The following is a 19,403-nucleotide window of genomic DNA, read 5'->3' as shown; positions in this document are numbered from 1 at the left end:
TGGAGGAACATATTGATATAGTTGGGGTCACTGAGACATGGCTGGACTCCTCGCATGACTGGGCTGTCAATCTGCAGGGGTTTACATTGTTTCGCAAGGATAGAATGAACAGAAAAGGTGGTGGAGTCTGTCTGTATGTAAGAAGTGGTATGAAAGTCAGTGTGAACGATGCCATAGTGTGTGATGATTCTGAGGATGTGGAATCATTGTGGGTAGAATTACAAAAGGAGGGAAATACTGAAAAAATAATATTTGGGGTAATCTACAGACCCCCTAATATCACTGAAGAGATAGATGTTCGGCTTCATAAACAAATAGAGAGGGCCACCCGGGCAGGTACAGTGGTAATAATGGGAGATTTTAACTATCCAGATATAGATTGGGGTCCGGGGTTGGCTAAAACTACAAAGGGGCGACAATTCCTAAATTTATTGCAGGATAATTTTATGGGCCAGTTTGTGGAGGACCCAACAAGAAGTGATGCCTTGTTGGATCTGATCATTTCCAACAACGCAGAGCTGATTGGTAATGTAACTGTGCGGGAAAACCTTGGTAATAGCGACCACAATATAGTTACTTTTGACTTAAAATGTAGAAAACAAAGACAGGCGGGGAAGGCAAAAACATATAACTTTAAAAAGGCAAACTTCCCTGGGCTGAGGGCTGCACTACAGGACATAGACTGGGGGGAGGTGTTCTCAAATACTGATACAGAAGGTAAATGGGACATCTTTAAATCAACTCTAAATAACTATACAGCTAAATATATACCAAAGGGGAACAAATATAAACGATTAAAACTAAATCCTACATGGCTGACACATGATGTTAAAAGAGCAATAAACAACAAAAAAATTGCCTTCAAAAAATACAAATCTGATGGGTCAGCGATAACATTTAAACAGTACAAAGAGCTTAATAAAATCTGTAAAAATGTAATAAAAACAGCAAAAATTCAAAATGAGAGACAGGTGGCCAAAGAAAGCAAAACTAATCCTAAATATTTTTTTAGATATATAAATGCAAAAAAAAAAAGGACAGAGCATGTAGGACCCCTTAATAATGATAATGGGGAGGTTGTCACAGGCGATCAAGAGAAGGCGGAGCTACTGAATGGGTTCTTTAGTTCTGTATACAATATGGAAAAAGGAGCTAACATTGGCCAGGTCAGTGCTGGTAACACATCATGTAATGTACTGAACTGGCTTAATGTAGAGATGGTACAAGGTAAGTTAAGTGATATAAATGTAAGCAAATCCCCAGGGCCGGATGGACTACACCCAAGAGTTCTTAGAGAGGTAAGTTCAGTAATATCTGTACCCCTGTTCATGATATTTAGAGATTCTATGGTGTCTGGTATTGTGCCAAGGGACTGGCGCAAGGCGAATGTGGTGCCAATCTTCAAGAAGGGCTCTAGGTCTTCCCCAGGAAACTATAGACCGGTAAGTTTAACGTGCATTGTGGGTAAATTGTTTGAAGGACTTATAAGGGATTACATACAGGAATACATAGGGGATAATTGTATTATAAGTGATAGCCAGCATGGGTTTACTAAGGATAGAAGTTGTCAAACCAATCTAATTTGCTTTTATGAAGAGGTGAGTAGAAGCCTTGACAGAGGAATGGCTGTGGATATAGTGTTTCTGGATTTTGCCAAAGCATTTGATACTGTCCCTCACAGACGTCTGACAGGTAAGTTAAGGTCCTTGGGCTTGGAAACTTTAGTTTGTAACTGGATTGAACACTGGCTCATGGATCGTACCCAGAGAGTGGTGGTCAATGATTCGTACTCTGATTGGTCCCCGGTAATTAGTGGTGTACCCCAAGGTTCAGTACTGGGCCCGCTGTTGTTTAATTTATTTATCAATGATATAGAGGATGGTATTAACAGCTCTGTTTCTATCTTTGCAGATGACACCAAGCTTTGTAGCACGGTACAGTCTATAGAGGATGTGCATAAGTTACAGGATGACTTGGATAGACTAAGTGTCTGGGCATCCACTTGGCAAATGAGGTTCAATGTGGATAAATGTAAAGTTATGCATCTGGGTACTAATAACCTGCATGCATCGTATGTCTTAGGGGGGATTAAACTGGCAGAGTCACTGGTAGAGAAGGATCTGGGTGTACTTGTAGATCACAGACTACAGAATAGCATGCAATGTCAGGCTGCTGCTTCCAAAGCCGGCAGGATATTGTCATGTATAAAAAGAGGCATGGACTCAAGGGACAGGGACATAATACTCCCCCTTTATAAAGCATTGGTACGGCCTCACCTGGAATATGCTGTTCAGTTTTGGGCACCTGTCCATAAAAGGGACACTGCGGAGTTGGAAAGGGTGCAGAGACGCGCGACTAAACTAATATGGGGCATGGAACATCTTAGCTATGAGGAGCGATTAAAGGAGTTACAATTGTTTAGTCTTGAGAAGAGACGTTTAAGGGGGGATATGATAAACGTATATAAGTATATTAATGGCCCATACAAAAAATATGGAGAAAAACTGTTCCAGGTTAAACCCCCCCAAAGGACGAGGGGACACTCCCTCCGTCTGGAGAAGAAAAAGTTTAGTCTCAAGGGGCGACACGCCTTCTTTACCGTGAGGACTGTGAATTTATGGAACGGTCTACCTCAGGAACTGGTCACAGTAGGAACAATTAACAGCTTTAAAACAGGATTAGATACATTTATGGAACAAAATAACATTAATGCTTATGAAGAAATATAAAATCCCATCCCTTCCCCAATATCGCGCCACACCCCTACCCCTTAATTCCCTGGTTGAACTTGATGGACATATGTCTTTTTTCGACCGTACTAACTATGTAGCTGAACCGGAATCCAAGAATGCGGTAGCGGAGAAAGAGGACTTGGAAGAGATGAACAACTGCACGGGTATGGTGAGACATGGAGAGGATGAATCCACACCTAGCAACGCCTCTCCCATGTTTACTAGGTGCGAGCGTTTCCCGAGCGCAGTGGAAGGAGAGGACAATCTTTAAGGAAGTGCTCGGTACTGGCACAGCATCATTCTTGCGGAGTCAGGCGTGACCGATCCACCTGCATGGCTTCCACGGCGGGAGGCCTGGTAGTGGGTGGAGGTGGACGCAGAAAAACGGGAGCCAGACGAGGGTAGCGTCTAGGACGAGCTTTTTCCTTTTCAAGGAGGAGTTCCTCTTGTCTCTCGGCGAAACGTTTGTCAATCCTAGTGGCCAGCAAAATGAGGTCACTAAGGGTGGAAGGTAGTTCACGTGCAGCCAGAACGTCCTTTATCTCACTGTTGAGGCCCTTCTTGAAGGTGGCACAAAGGGCTTCATTGTTCCAGTTCAGTTCAGAGGCCAGGGTGCAGAACTGAATAGCATAGTCACCCACGGAAAAACCTCCTTGGGTCAAGTTAAGTAAGGCAGTCTCTGCGGAGGAAACCCGGGCAGGCTCCTCAAAAACATTCCGGAACTCTTGGCAGAAGTTCTGGACGGAAGAGACGGCTGGATCTGCGCAGTCCCAAAGTGGTGTAGCCCCGGCCAGGGCCTTCCTGGACAATAAACCTTTGCTCGCTCAGAAGGAAACTGGTCGGACAGCAGCTCGAGGTGGAGAGAGTACTGCGACAGGAACCCACGGCACTTCTTCGGATCTCCGTCATATTTATCAGGCAGGGACAAACCGATCCCGGAACCGGTGGAAACTGCAGGCGGAGGTGTAGCGGCAGGTGCAGATGGAGGAGCTGGCTGTTGCTGAGAAGGAAGGAGCTGCTGCACCATAGCAGTCAACTGGGCCAGCTGTTGACCCTGCTGGGCCACAATGGTGGTGAGGTCCGCTAGGCTTGGCAGGGGAACATCAGCGGGATCCATGGCCGGATCTTACTGTCACATACCGGCAGCCAGCGATAGTCACTCCACCGGCCCAAGTTCTGTCACCAATGGCACAGGAGTTCACTCCAGTCTCCAGTCCAATTGCCTCACTCATCTCAGAGTCTCCCACTCCAAGTGACCATCCTGTTAGTCAAGAGTCATCACCTGTTCCAGCTGTTGAGAGAGAAGAATCTACTGTCAGCCCAGCAGAGTCAAGAGCTTCTGAAGAGGTTGCTGTTCCAGAGTCTCTGGAAATGGTGCTGCGTAGGCCCCAACGGTCCACATTAGGGCAGATGCCTGCTAGAGTACAGGGACTAAAGTACAAAACAAATGTAAATCGTATGTATAAATATACTTGTCACGTACCGGCAGGACTAGTAGTGGATCCTCTAGACCAGAGAGGCGATGGCGCGAGTTGTACTGGAGGACCGGTTCTAAGTAGTTACTGGTCTTCACCAGAGCCCGCCGCAAAGCAGGATGGATTTGCTGCGGCGGTAACTACCAGGTCGTTTCCCCTAGTAACAACTCGACCTCTCTGGCAGCTGATATGACGCGGCACACAGGGAGTAGGCAGGAGCGTAGTCGGACGTAGCAGAGGTCAGGCAGCAAAGGTTCGAGAGCGAGTAGTCGGTAGCAACGGGTTCGGCAACAGGCAAGGCAATATCACACAGTAGGGAACGCTTTCTCAAAGGCAAAAGGGCACAAAGATCCGGCAAGGGCAGGAAGGGGCAGGTAACATTTATTGGGAAGTGGCCAGGGGTCAGGGACAAGCGCACGAATGAAAGGCGCGCTGGCCCTTTAAATTTACAGAAGGCGGCGCCCGTCCACCCTAGAGATCGAGGACGTGCGTGCCGGGAGGCAGAGACTGACGTCGCAGGGAGCGGGGAGCCAGGTAAGGCAGACAGGGATGCGGCACGTGAGCGGGGACCAGCCGCCACGGCAGCCGCGTCCCCGACACAAGGGAACCCATGCTCCCGGTCAGCGCGTCTGACCGGGAGCCGCCGGGATCCCGAGCAGAGAGGCCGGGGGAGCGGGTGCTCCGGTCCCATATCGGATAATAATGGCACAAGGGGATTAAAATGGAGAGGAGAAAAATGGCAAAAGGGGATCAGAGGGAGGGGGGAATAATGACACAAGGGCATTAATATGGAGGGGGGGTTGATTATCCCCCCCCCCTCCATCTTATTCCCCTTGTGTCATTATTCCTCCCTCCCTCTGATCCCCTTGTGCCATTTCCCCCCCCCCCCCCTCCAACTTAATCCCCTTGTGCCATTATTATCCGATATGGCAAAAGGGGTTCAGAGGAAGGGGGAATGGCGCAAGGGGATTAAAATGGAGGGGGGAATAACGGCAAAAGGGGATTAAGAAGGAGGGGGGAATAATCAACCCCCCCCCCCTCCATATTAATCCCCTTGTTTCATTATTCCCCCCTCCTTGATATTAATCCCCTTGTGTGATTTTTTCCTAAAAAAGGTCGAGAACCACTGGGTTAGCTGGTGCTCTTTGGGTAACAAAACATGTGACAACATTATCATGTGACTAACTCAAAGGTCCTTAATATATAATACATCTATTATACAGATAACACAATGGGGGAGACACTGCAGGAGGGCCCCTAGGACACAGAGGGACTCAACCTGACAGGGCCTAAGTACTTTACGGGACTATATCCCATACTGGGACATCACAATAACATTGCAGGTTACAGTAACTATAGACCCAGCCACACATAGAGGATGTATATAATTTGCTACTGACAATCTGCTGTGGGTGGCAGTACATTTTTTCACAGTGAAGATAAAGAAAGTTTTGCACTCAAGAGTTCTGGGAACCGTAATAGATCTAATGAGATGGGTCAATTAGAAAAACTGAAGCAGTTCTTTTCAGTGGTCCGACAAATGGAGGCTATAAATACAAGAAGCACATTCCATCTTGAGCACGTGCAAGTTCACACAAGGCATTTCTGTATTAGGACTTCACTGTCCAGCATGTGGTTCAGCCTGGGGGGATCCAGCACAACACAGCATTGAACTGTGCCATTCCTTATGGTAATCTTTCATCTCAACTCCTTACCATTGTATTTACACTTCACCTTGGCCTGGGGCAGCATACAGTAAGCTTTCTGTTATGGGAAATGTCATAAATCCTAACCTTACACTGTTTATTAAATAAAATGTAATAAACATTCTACAAGTTATCTACATTTATAGATTCTTATACAGTGACCCCTCGACCTACGATGGCCCCGACATACGATAATTTCAACATGCGATGGCCTCTCAGAGGCCATCGCATGTTGAAGGCAGCATCAACATACGATGCTTTTGTATGTCGGGGCCATCACATAAACGGCTATCCGGCAGCACTGACTGCTTCAGCTGCCACCGAATAGCAGTTTACGGTGCCCCGTGTGGTCCGCTGACGATCACTTACCTGTCCTCAGGGTTCCGGCGCGTCGTCTTCAGGATCCCCTGCATCAGCGGCGCTGTCCATCGACGTCATCACGTCGCTGTGCACGCCATCCCGTCATCCAATAGGAGTGGCGACGGAGAGTGAGGATGCCGGGGAAGCAGAGGCCTTGCCGGTGCATCGGGGACACCTCGGGGACGCAGAGGGCGACATCCCGGGCAGCGGTGACGAGCGGTGACGGTCTGGAGCGGCGGGGACAGGTGAGTACAACTTTCTCTAACAGTGGTCTTCAACCTGCGGACCTCCAGATGTTGCAAAACTACAACTCCCAGCATGCCCGGACAGCCGTTGGCTGTCCGGGCATGCTGGGTGTTGTAGTTTTGCAACATTTGGAGGTCCGCAGGTTGTAGACCACTGTCCTATACTTTACATTGCACGGATCCCTCAACATGCGATGGTTTCAACAAACGATGGTCCGTTTGGAACGGATTACCATCGTATGTTGAGGGACCACTGTACTGCTCCATCACTGACACTATAAGATGAGAAATACTAAGAGGTGAATATACAAATTGGATTATTTCATCATGTGACTCTATCCAAGAATTGGGAGGGGGGCATTAATATTTATACACACACAGCATTTATTCCCAACATTTCTTGACAAAATGCTGTATCCAGAGCATCTTGCCATTTTGACAAACTGCACATGCCTAATAACTCCACAAAAGGGTAAACAAAAATACAAAAAGTGCCATGTAGTTTTATATTTTCCTATTGACTTCCAGTTTACATCTGGCCAGTGATTTTGGCCCAAAATGCAGTTAGTATGGCATTTTTTGACAAAGAAGCCAGGTAATACCAGCCTTACAAGGAAAGGAGTAAAGTTGGCATAGATATGGCTATGATTTGGCCAAAATCCAGATTTTGTTTTAACTGGGGAAAAAGTTGGAAAGAGGCCGCAAATGACAGAATTGATCCAGTCTATTGTTCTATGATTGTACAAAGAAGTATCTCTGGTAGCTTATTGCTTTTTTGGCAAGACCTCTTGTTAGAAATTGGGTATCTTATATATTTTTAAGACATACCTGACATATTACAAAAAAAAACATTAAGTCTTTTTAGGTGTCTAGCTTCTATCTTATCATAAGACTTAAAGAAGACTTAAAGGTAGTAAGACAATGTAATAGAGCAGCAGGAAACGCTAGCAGAATGCTTGGAAGTATAGGGAGAGGTATAAGCAGTAGAAAGAGAAAAGTGATCATGCCGCTGTACAGAACACTGGTGAGACCTCACTTGGAGTATTGTGCGCAGTACTGGAGGCCGTATCTCCAGAAGGATATAGATACTCTAGAGAGAGTTCAGAGAAGATACTAAACTAGTACATGGATTGCAGGATAAAACTTACCAGGAAAGGTTAAAGGACCTTAACATGTATAGCTTGGAAGAAAGAAGAGACAGAGGGGATATGATAGAGACTTTTAAATACATAAAGGGAATCAATACGGTAAAGGAGGAGAGCATATTTAAAAGAAGAAAAACTACCACAAGAGGACATAGTTTTAAATTAGAGGGGCAAAGGTTTAAAAGTAATATCAGGAAGTATTACTTTACTGAGAGAGTAGTGGATGCATGGAACAGTCTTCCTGCAGAAGTGGTCGCTGCAAATACAGTGAAGGAGTTTAAACATGCATGGGATAAGCATAAGGCTATCCTTCATTTAAGATAGGGCCAGGGACTATTGATAGAATTCAGATTATTGGGCAGACTAAATGGGCCAAATGGTTCTTATCTGCCGACACATTCTATGTTTCTATATACCCATAGATCACCATAGGTGTGATCCAAAAATACTCATCTTTCCCATATTTTAAGAACGCATAAGCTTTAATAGTATTACCACACTCAAAAATAAACTTTAAAAATTATAGTGCTGTCAACTTCTATTCATATAAAGTGCAAAAGGTGTATCAGATATGTACAACTTTACAGTATTATGATAAAGATCACTGGCTGATAATACCTGCTACAGCCGTAGCTTTGTCAAAAAGAAGCAGAGTGTAAAAATGCTGTTCAAGGGGTAAATATTTAAAGGGGTACTCCGCCCCTAGACAGCTTATCCCCTATCCAAAGGATAGGGGATAAGATGTCTTATCGCGGGGGTCCCACTGCTGGGGACCCCCGCGATCTCTCCTGCAGCACCCCCTGTCATCTGCTGCATGGAGCGAACTTCGCTCCATGCCTGATGAAGGGCGATACAGGGGCCGGAGTATTGTGACCTCATGGCCCCACCCTCTCAATACAAGTCTATGGGAGTGGGCACGATGGCTGCCATGCCCCCTCCCATAGACTTACACAATACTCCGGCCCCTGTATCGCCCCTCATCAAGCACGGAGCGAAGTTCGCTCCATGCAGCAGATGACAGGGGGTGCTGCAGGAGAAATCGCTTAGGTGCCCAGCAGTGGGACACACGCGATAAGACATCGTATCGACTATCCAGCAGGGGAACCCCTGCGATCGGACATCTTATCCCCTATCTTTTGGAACGGGGATAGGATGTCTAGGGCCAGAGTACCCCTTTAAGTAATGGGTAAATAGTTGATAAAACTAGATGAGTACTTCATTAGGCCATTAGGAGTTAGTGTAGACAACTTACAAATCCAGAAAATTTCTAGAAGTTTTAATGCTTCAAAATGATTGTCATATCCTCTGCACTTACGGGTGGTAGCCCATAGCAACAGAAGATAAAGTATGATCAACTGACTGGAATAGGAAAACAAAAAATGACTCACCAATCCATTATCTGACTTGGTTCGATTTGATGTCTGTCATTTCATTATACTTTACATATTTGCTCCTTTCTCATATTGAAGTCTTTTTCACAGAAGAGTAGAACAATGAGGTTACCACCCACAAGTTTGCAACGGACACATCCACCCTGAGTCTTAGACATCTGTCTCATGTGTATGTGCTTTTCAATCATTGATGTAATGTGTCATGTGATCCTTTTTTTTGGGAGTATTTTAACTTGTGTGGTCTGTAATATTTGTTAGTCTACGATTAAGCACCCAGGTGCGAAACGCGTCAGACGTTATCTCTGTTTTTGATCCCTGTCCGAAGATTATCAATAAAGCAAGCATTGATTTTTACCTGCATATCCCGAGTACTGGACAACCTTTCTTTCTTCCAATTGTGCACCTAGCCGAGGGTGGGACCGGCGTGTCATTGCACAGGTGATGCAGTGAGTTTCGGAGGAGATGAGCAGTGTATACCTACATCCTCTGTAACATGATCGATAGGATTGATGTGAATAGGATCTGGCACATCCGGATGCCTAGAGAGTCCATGCTTGTGCTGGTTGAGACAGAAGTGCAGGGGTTGGGTAGTGCGTCCCATGTACTGTCGGATGCAAGAATGGCATTGTATCAGATAGATGACATAGCTACCCTGGCATGTCAAGTGATATTTCATATTAAAAGATTCACCAGTGGAATATGATGAAATTGGGTAGCTCTATGAGTAATTTATTTACAGCAAAGGCATCTGGACTTAAAACATTTGAAACTACCTTTTTTGCGCTCTTTCCCGTATCCATTTAGCTGCAGATTTTTCCTTAATCTATGTCTTCTTAGCTGACTTGGTGTCAGTAAACTTTTAAGTGAGGGAGCGATCCTGTAAATCATTTGTGGCTGTTTCGGTAGTAATTTCTTCAGATAAGTATTTTCACATAGAATGTGCCAATGTTTCCACATCTCTTTAAATTTGGTAGAATTCTATAAGTACTGATGAAGTTAGACGAAAAGCGGGTGGAATTCGTTCCCGGTGTTTCCTTTTTGATGAGGCATTCTTGCTGACTGAGTATTTGCTCAGTTGTATGCATTGTTGAGTATTCCTTTTTGGGTAATGTTTCTGGCAGAATCGTTCATGCAGTACTTGTGCCTCCTTCTTAAACTGATGATCGTCCGTACAATTTCTCCTAATTCTTATATTCTGTAGCCACTTCTTATAATGAGCGCTGCGGGAATCCAAATAACTGTTTGCTTCTACTATTTTGAAAAAGGTAGAGGTAACGAATAAAGGGTCTGTATGTGAAATACAAATATCTAGAAAATAAAAATTCTGAAGTCATTATGTAACGTTGTTTTAATTAATTAACCTTTCTGATGTGATGACGTAACAGGGTGACCCGGAACCAATTCACCCTATGTCTTTTAAGTATGCGTTGTCTTTTATATGTATTGCCTGACGAAGAGCCAGGTCTGGGCTAGAAACGCCAAGTGTCTGTAGCATTTTACCCTATAAAATAATTTGGATCTTACATCTGCAAATTCTGTGGAGAAGCGCCCCGAGAGAAGTCCACTTTTGCCCGCTGTGTGCAAAGTTCACTGCTTGTCTAGCTTGTATCTTTGGCTCACAAATCCCTCTGTTTTGCTGATCACTCATTCTGAAATCCACTGCCCGGGAAGGGGTGTGTCTGAGGCAAGTACTGAGCCAGCCCTCGCTCACCACGCATTCACTTCCCTGAGTCTGCCGTGCTGGGTCTTTTTTATCCAATCACTACAGGCTGCTCTGTAACCCCCTCCTCTCTGTGACTTTGCCCATGCCTTTGCTTCAGTTGGGAGAAAGATAATGCTGCAGCCAGAAAAGATTATGTTCTGGATGGTATGGGGACCACTAGTGGTCTTTTTATAAGCCATGATTTCTATAAAAAGGAAATCAAATTTTCATATGGCTCTTTCTCCATCATATTTGCGGTGGATATCAATAGGAAATGTTTTTTGTTTCAATCAAATATTACTCTCAAAATTTTATATGTACTCTCAAAATATTTGCTGAATGTGGACTATAAGTCTATTTGGAACAATTTTTGATTATTGAACACAAAAAATGCCTATTAGAGGCTGTGCTCACACTTGTCTGGGTTTAAGTTCACAACGGAAACCACAATGCAGTGCTGAATCTGTAGAATAGAAAACACCAAAAACCTGACTGACACCAATGTCTTAACAGGGACCATTAGATTCTGTTGTGATGACCATGGTTTTAGAAGAACAACACTGCTTTCTGCCATCATTTTCACACCACATTTGACAGAGGTTCTGGGCTTAGCCTCCATTGCAGATGTTGTAAATATCACCTAACTGTTGTATGAACAAGACATAGTGGGAATATTGTCTCTTTCATAAAAGGGTGGGCAGCTTATTTACAATTACTATACAAAAAAAAAAATCTCAAAATCATCAGTAATTACAAAAATGTTAAAAATTACTTTATAATGCTTTAAAATATGTGATCACACATTGAAAGTATTTGCCTTAAGTCAGAATGCAAAGCTCTGGTTTAAACTTGATATTTTTTCTTAAAGGTCTATGGGAAACTATTTCCTTCAGGGCTCTTTTTTATGATTAATATGTTTCAGAATTCCCACTGGTTTTCGTCCATTCTTGAGCCAGGCTCTCTACATTCAAAGAAAAACACAGTAGATATATGTATTGTATTACACACTACATTTTTTTTTTTTTTTTTTTACATTTAGAGCATTTTATGAATAATACACAACATCTGGACTTCCCCCTAAGAAAACTTGTTTAAGACAATAATCCATAGAACATGGCTGTGGATGGGGCAGCCACCGAATAATTTGCAAAAAAACATTTAAATTAAAGGGGTAGTCCAGTGGTGAAAAACTTAATGCATCTCTATGGCAGAGCCGGAGATTGCCAAAGGCAGCGCTTCGGCTCTGCCATAGAGTTGTATTGAGGGGGCGTGTCGGCCGCCGCTTCGTGCGGAGGTAGACACGCCCCCTTCCCGCGGGCTGTCGGGGCTCCGTACAGGAGATCGCAGGGGGCCCCAGTGGTCGGACCCCCCGCGATCTCAAACTTATCCCCTATCCTTAGGATAGGGGATAAGTTGTTCACCACTGGGTTCACCACTGGACTACTCCTTTAAACCAACCAGAGCAAATAACAGGGGATAACAAATTGGCTGTACCGAGTTAAAAATGTCTTCTATTAAAGAGCAGCATCAGTCAATAAACACATATTAAAAAACGTTCATAATTCTAACATTGGAATTAGATCATTAAAAAAAAGAAAAAAAATGGCCCTGACTTACTATTGGAGTTGGGTTTTCTATTCAGTTGAATAATCCTCCTAACTTGTTTATTTTTTTTATGTGTTTACTGGTGCAAAGTGTGGCGTAGTGCGACAAAAAAATGTCACTCAATAGCAAGAAATCCCTGAGGAGCCTGAAGAAAAGGAGGAAAAGGCCAAAAAATAAGAGAAAGGAGAACTGTGCTACAGGGCAATATAAACCACAACACTTTAAAGCGTTACTATCTTTGTAGCCAATGGCAGGATATGGGTTAAACTAAAAAGGGATGTCCCGTTGCCCGAGACTAGAGCCGATACTCACATCATCAGGCAGACTACCTAATGTTCCATCCTGGAAGTCTCAGACTTGAATGGTGTTAATGGAAAATCAGGCAGTCTGATGATGTGCTGGACCCCCTCTTCACTGCACAGGCTTCTGAGGACCGCAGGTCCATATATACATAGTGATAATCCACCAACCGATTAATAAATGATAATAGTCGATTAGTTGATTGTTTAAGCCCTAACATTATGAACTGTAAAATTCAATTCAGCAGAAGGATTAGGTTCAAATGTGCATATTTTGTTAAGATTTTGTTCCACAATAAAGGCAATAGGTAGCAAAATCTGAATTTACCCAAATAAATGTTTGATATAATTGCTGTAATGTTTTTTTATTTTCTAAATCAACAACAGGAACAGAACCCCACATTCTCCCTTTCGATTGGAGGTAATACTTTATAGTAACATGTTTTTACTTTTATAACCAGTCGGACCAACCATAAAAATAGTTACCGTAGTTGGAGGTTTGACCTCTGGTTTACAGTTCAGGTTAGCATGTTAAAATAGGATTTACGTGTTATTGTTATCCATTTAAATGTTCTTTATCACACACCAGAAAACCCAGCTCATAGTCCAATCACATTAACTTAAATATATATTTAAGAATTTCAGGTCTCCATAGACATTATGCATCAAAGTCCTCCTCAGCTCTGTTGTAGCGCAGTAACTTCTCATCCAGTCCACAGTTTTCTATCAGTTGTGTTAAAGTGATCTTCTGGTTTGCTGTAGACAATGCTTTCTGGATCTCAGGCAATAGAAGTTGGCTGCTCTCCCTCCACTTGTCTATCAGAGACTGTAGCTCTTCCAGATTGTTCTAAATGAGATAAAACAGAAATTAACATTAAAAAGTGTTATCAGCACAATATTACCTTTTCTAGTCTGAATAGTCAAATTAATTAAACGTAGGAATGTGGGAAGATATGGAGCCTACTGCAATTTTAGACAATAAAAAAGTTGTCATCATGACCCTGTTCACTCATTGCTGTGTGCAGGGCTCTGGAGACTGTAGAGCAGGGGTCTCAAACTCCTGGCCCGCGGGCCATTTGCGGCCCGTGGAACGAAAGCTTGTGGGCCGCACCAGGTTTATGTAATTTGAATTGCCCCACGGGACATGCAGTTCCGGGCGCCGGGCAGGTAACTTCTTCAGGCATTTAGCCCTGCTTCGGGCAAGCAGCGCTAAATGCCGATAGGCTTCACTTACCCCGCCCTCTTCCACGTCTCCAATTGGCTGGCCCGAGTCTGGTGAGGGACGTCGCATGCGACGTTCCTCCGCAGACCCGTACAGGAGGACGTCAGTGATGTCACTCGTCAGGCCGCCGCCGGAGAGGAGAAGCACAGCACCAGACAGGTAAATGTGTCTATGTGTGCGTGTGTGAGAGAGTCCGGGGGTGGGGGGTTTGAACAAAAATGCTACCTAATGTGGGGAACCTGCTTCTACTACCTAATGCGGGGAACCTGCTCCTACCTAATGCGGGGAACCTGCTCCTACCTAATGCGGGGAACCTGCTCCTACCTAATGCGGGGAACCTGCTACTACCTAATGCGGGGAACCTGCTACTACCTAATGCGGGGAACCTGCTACTACCTAATGCGGGGAACCTGCTTCTACCTAATGCGGGGAACCTGCTACTACCTAATGCGGGGAACCTGCTACTACCTAATGCGGGGAACCTGCTGCCTACCTAATGCGGGGAACCTGCTCCTACCTAATGCGGGGAACCTGCTCCTACCTAATGCGGGGAACCTGCTCTTACCTAATGCGGGGAATCTGCTTCTACCTAATGCGGGGAACCTGCTTCTACCTAATGCGGGGAACCTGCTACTACCTAATGCGGGGAACCTGCTTCTACCTAATGCGGGGAACCTGCTACTACCTAATGCGGGGAACCTGCTGCCTACCTAATGCGGGGAACCTGCTGCCTACCTAATGCGGGGAACCTGCTGCCTACCTAATGCGGGGAAACCTGCTGCCTACCTAATGCGGGGAACCTGTTGCCTACCTAATGCGGGGAACCTGTTGCCTACCTAATGCGGAGAACCTGCTGCCTACCTAATGCGGGGAACCTGCTGCCTACCTAATGCGGGGAACCTGCTGCCTACCTAATGCGGGGAACCTGCTGCCTACCTAATGCGGGGAACCTGCTGCCTACCTAATGTGGGGAACCTGCTGCCTACCTAATGCGGGGAACCTGCTGCCTACCTAATGTGGGGAACCCCCAGAAGTAGCACCCCCATCATCCATCAACTCATGCCATTACCACACAGGGTAGGGGGAATTGGGGGGGGGGGGGGTTGCTGGTGGATGATAAGGGGCACATGATGGGGGCATTATATGTAAGGGGCGCATGCGGCCCAGCCTCACCCAGCTGCTACCTCTAGTGACCCCCGGATAACTTGAGTTTGAGAACCCTGTTGTAGAGACATTGTCAAGTTTCACCAAAGCATTGGCTGGTATTAGCAGTAGAGATGGAAGTGCTCATGCCATTTGCTGGCGAGACCTCACTTGGAGTATTGTGCACAGTACTGGAAACCATATCTTCAGAAGGATATAGATACATTGGAAAGAGAAGATACTAAACTAGTACATGGATTGTCGGATAAAACTTACCAGGAAAGGTTAAAGGACCTTAACATGTATAGAAGACAGACAGGACAGAGGGGATAGGAAAGAAACTTTTATATACATAAGGGAATCAACACAGTAAAGGAGGAGAGGATAGAGATAGGCATAAGGCTATCCTTCATACAAGATAGAGATAGGTATAAGGCTATTCTTTAGTTTCTATGTTTCTACGATAGGTTTGACAGTGAAGATTTCTTGATCCTTCTAACTTCTTATATTAGATTAAGCTGATAAAGAATAAACAGTAAAGCAGCAGAAGGACTCTATCTACAAACTTAAGGTATCAATGAAGCCAGTCTATGATAGAGGTGGGCATGGTGATCATGATTATAAGCGAACATGTCCAGACACCTTTTTGCTTTACTTTGTTTTTTATTTTTCCACTTAATATGCTTGAAAAAAATAGGGGAAAGAACGGTTATTAAAGAATAAAAGCTATTGTGTATTTGTGTGATAAAAAAGAATGTTTGTTAAAATTGGTGTATTGAATAAAAAACATTTAAATAAAAAAACAAAAATGGAGCAAATAAAAATAGAGCTCTGTGTATCGCATAAAAGGGGTGCAAAGAACGTATGAGTATTTGAAATGGACTAGTCTTAACATGAAACACTTCCCCTGTCCCTTGAAAACTACACTGTTAAGCACTTACTTTGTTATCTCCTCCTCACTAGCATTGGAGGGTGGCAGTCCACTCACTACTTTCACTGCTAGAGCAGAAGCTCCACTGAGCGCATCTTATAAATGTAAACTACAGAATAATTCTGTTTAAAAATTACACTCAGAAATTCCGATGCAGCAGTATCCCATCGCTGTCTATGGGATTCCGCTGTACAGCCTACACTACAGAATTTCAGCAACGAAGTTTGCGCTGCTAAAAATTCCACCTCCAAAATAATGATCTGTCTGTCTGTCTTCTGCCAAAATTCAATTGGAATAAATTGCAGTCTAAGGAGTCTGCAATGTCTGCGCGGTCCTAGCCCCGACTGATTCAGTCATCACTGGCCGCATTTGAAATCTCCAGCCAGAGTATAAACCTAACAGATTACTTTTTGACCATTGTTGGTTAAAATTAAATGCATCTGGTATGATCAATTGGCCATTCAGTATTGTGTTAAAGTGCACTAGAGATCTAATGGATGATTGATCAGCCATACTCAGTCAAAATCGTATATGTATGGCCACAGGTTATTTATCCAAATATGCAAATTTCATTTTCTGAGCAATTGAGGCGGTCTCCAGCCTTCTGAGCAATACTTCTGCCACCCGCTCTGGCCTGATATTGCCGCCTCCTTTCAAAATCTGTATCGCAGACTCTTTGTCATGTCAGATGCATATTTATGCTTTGATATCTGGTCACAGCAAGCAGGTAAAGGCTGGAGACCAACTCCATTGCTCAGAAAATGACATTTGCATAATTGGATAAATAGACTGTTCAGGATCAGCATAACAGATTTATTTCAGGTAAAATGTGTTTTAATGTGTATCAGATTAACTATTTATAAAATATATATATATATATATATATATATATATATACACACACACACACACACACACATACACACACAGTGACCCCCCCCCCCGACCTACGATGGCCCCGACATACGATCATTTCAACATACGATGGACTCTCAGAGGCCATCGCATGTTGAAGGCAGCATCAACATACGATGCTATTGTATGTCGGGGCCATCGCTTAAACGGCTATCCAGCAGCGCAGACTGCTTCAGCTGCCTCCGGATAGCAGTTTACTGTGCCCCGTGTGGTCCGCTGATGATCACTTACTTGTCCTCAGGGCTCCGGCGCGTCATCTTCGGGATCCCCTACATCGTCAGCGCTCTCCATCGTCGTCATCACGTCACTGCGCACTCCGTCCCGTCATCCAATAGGAGCGGCGTGCGTTGCGACGTGATGGCGGCGACGGAGAGCGAGGATGCCGGGGAAGCAAAGGCCTTGCCGGAGCGTCAGGGACACCCTGGGGACACGGCAACAGCGATGGAAGGCGACATCCAGGGCAGCGTTGACGGTACGGAGCGGCGGGGGCACGTCAGTATAACCTCCAATACCAGTGGTCTTCAAGCTGCGGACCTCCAAATGTTGCAAAACTACAATTCCCAGCATGCCCAGACAGCCGTTGGCTGTAGACCACTGTCCTATACTTTACATTGCACGGATCCCTCAACATACAATGGTTTCAACAAACGATGGTCCATTTGGAACGGATTACCATCGTATGTTGAGGGACCACTGTATGTATGTATGTATGTATGTATGTATGTATGTGTGTATATATATATATATATCTCTAGATGTCCAGTAAAGTGATGCCCCTCAATAGCATGCATGCTCCCACAGTTCTGACCAGTTGGCACGGTCACCAGTCCGACCAATGCTTCATGAGCAGAACAATGGCAGTAACCTAGACGATGAGCAGACAAGTGGAGGAGGAAAGTGAAGATATCTGGGAAAGACGAAGTTATGAAAAAAAAAAAAAAATACTCACAAAAATATTTATAGTTTTACATAAACTATAAAGACAAAGGGGTTTTCTCAATGCACAGATTCTGTTTAACAGCAAAGTTGTGTCTCACACAGTTTTCTCCTCTAGAGAATTAGAGGTTGTACAGATTTTACCTTTGACCTATACAGTTTAACCATCTTCAGTCTCCTCAGATGTTCTTCCTTCTCCTGTATTCGCTTCAGCAATCTCTTTTTCTCCTGCACCATTTCCTGATGGTTGTTGCAAGCAGGAACGTCAGGCTTAGAAGGAGAAGCTTCTAGTTTTGGTCCGTCTTCAGACACACTGGTGGGTCCAGGAATGAGAAGACCACCTGGTGATCCTGTGTCCGCAGAGTTATTCTGTACATTTTTGGGAAGGGAAGAATCACTCTCATCGCCATCAACTTTCAGCCGTTTCGCCACTGAACACGTTGAACTAAATGATCTCCGACACTTTTTCAGACGCTCTCGAAGAGTCGCACTTATGGGCTACAGGAAGAAAAATTGGTAACGCCATTAATTTCAGTCTGGAGGTACCTGAGATTTTACATCTATAAACTGCACTGTGCTGTTATCGAAAATCCTTTAGTGACACAAAAGCCTACAGGGTGCAGATCTACCCTCCTGAACTTTCCTGCAGTCACCAATACATAAAAGGTTGCTTTACTGCCATATGGAAACTGGTAAAATTCCCTGTAGGGCTCTTCTATCACAAGAAGTTAATCAGCCAAATAAAGTGTATTGGCCAGTTGCACATATGGGACTTGTAATGGGACCTGTTAAGATTAGCAGGTGCTCTGAATGATGCACATAAGGGACGTTTTACAGATGTTACTAATCATGATGCCCCCCTGGTCAACTAAATCGGGAGGATGCTGCAGCAAGTGGTGTTTGAGTGCTGTACAGCTGGTCTCTATGTACGCCCACTGGTTAAATCTTCTATGGTTATGTTTAAGATGCTGGTGTTTGTAGTAACTTACAAACAGTGTAGCCCAGAAAATAAGTTAAGGCCATTGGTGTCCCATATCAGAGCTCATGTAATGTCGTTAAGTCCCTGTATTGTCCAATGGCTTATGCTGTATATATTTATATATTTGTTGAGGTAAAGACATCAGTTCTTATGGCAACTCGATGGTAAGTTTCTTATCTTCTATATGCAGCAGGGTATTGACTAGGGCTGGGCGGTATATCGGTTCATACCGAATATCGAAATTTTTGTGCCGCACAATATGAATTTCCCCCATACCGCAATACCGGTTGGGCCCCTCCCCCTTGGGAATGAATTATCAGCCCAGCGCTGCTGCGCTGTCCCCACATCGGGGAACTAATCATATGTGACCTGCCAGCGCTGTTCTGCTCCCCCCAAATCATGTTACCCGCCAACGCTGTTCTGCTCCCCCCCCCCAATTAATTATCAGCCCAGCGGGGTACTACTCACATATGTCACCCGCAAGCACTGCCCTCCTCCTCTTTGTTGCAGGCCGCTGGCGCTGGAACGCTATACTGTACACCAGTGGTCTCCAACCTGCGGACCTCCAGATGTTGCAAAACTACAACTCCCAGTATGCCCGGACAGCCAACGGCTGT

The 19,403-nt window shown here is 44.6% G+C and overlaps 1 protein-coding gene across 9 annotated transcripts in view; it reads right to left on the bottom strand.

The window, feature by feature from the left end:
• Positions 1 to 11,552: 11,552 nt before the first annotated feature.
• The window catches only part of SFR1 (SWI5 dependent homologous recombination repair protein 1), a 71,822-nt gene continuing 63,971 nt past the window's right edge, over positions 11,553 to 19,403 (bottom strand). For 7 of the 9 annotated variants that reach the window (XM_056529193.1, XM_056529195.1, XM_056529197.1 and 4 more), the window contains 2 exons: positions 17,952 to 18,305; positions 11,759 to 13,507 (listed from right to left, as the gene is read on the bottom strand). In XM_056529193.1, the coding sequence (XP_056385168.1) occupies positions 13,319 to 13,507; positions 17,952 to 18,305 (543 nt within the window). In that variant the 3' untranslated portion in view covers positions 11,759 to 13,318. Of the gene's footprint in view, positions 11,718 to 11,758; positions 13,508 to 17,951; positions 18,306 to 19,403 lie in introns of those variants that run through there. The other 2 variants (XR_008846083.1, XM_056529190.1) reach the window with 2 other exon arrangements.

This window comes from Hyla sarda, chromosome 7, assembly GCF_029499605.1.
Source record: "Hyla sarda isolate aHylSar1 chromosome 7, aHylSar1.hap1, whole genome shotgun sequence".
Classification (NCBI taxonomy): domain Eukaryota; kingdom Metazoa; phylum Chordata; class Amphibia; order Anura; family Hylidae; genus Hyla; species Hyla sarda.
Note: the sequence above shows the minus strand (reverse complement) of the source record. Positions and strands in the feature narration are given on the sequence as shown.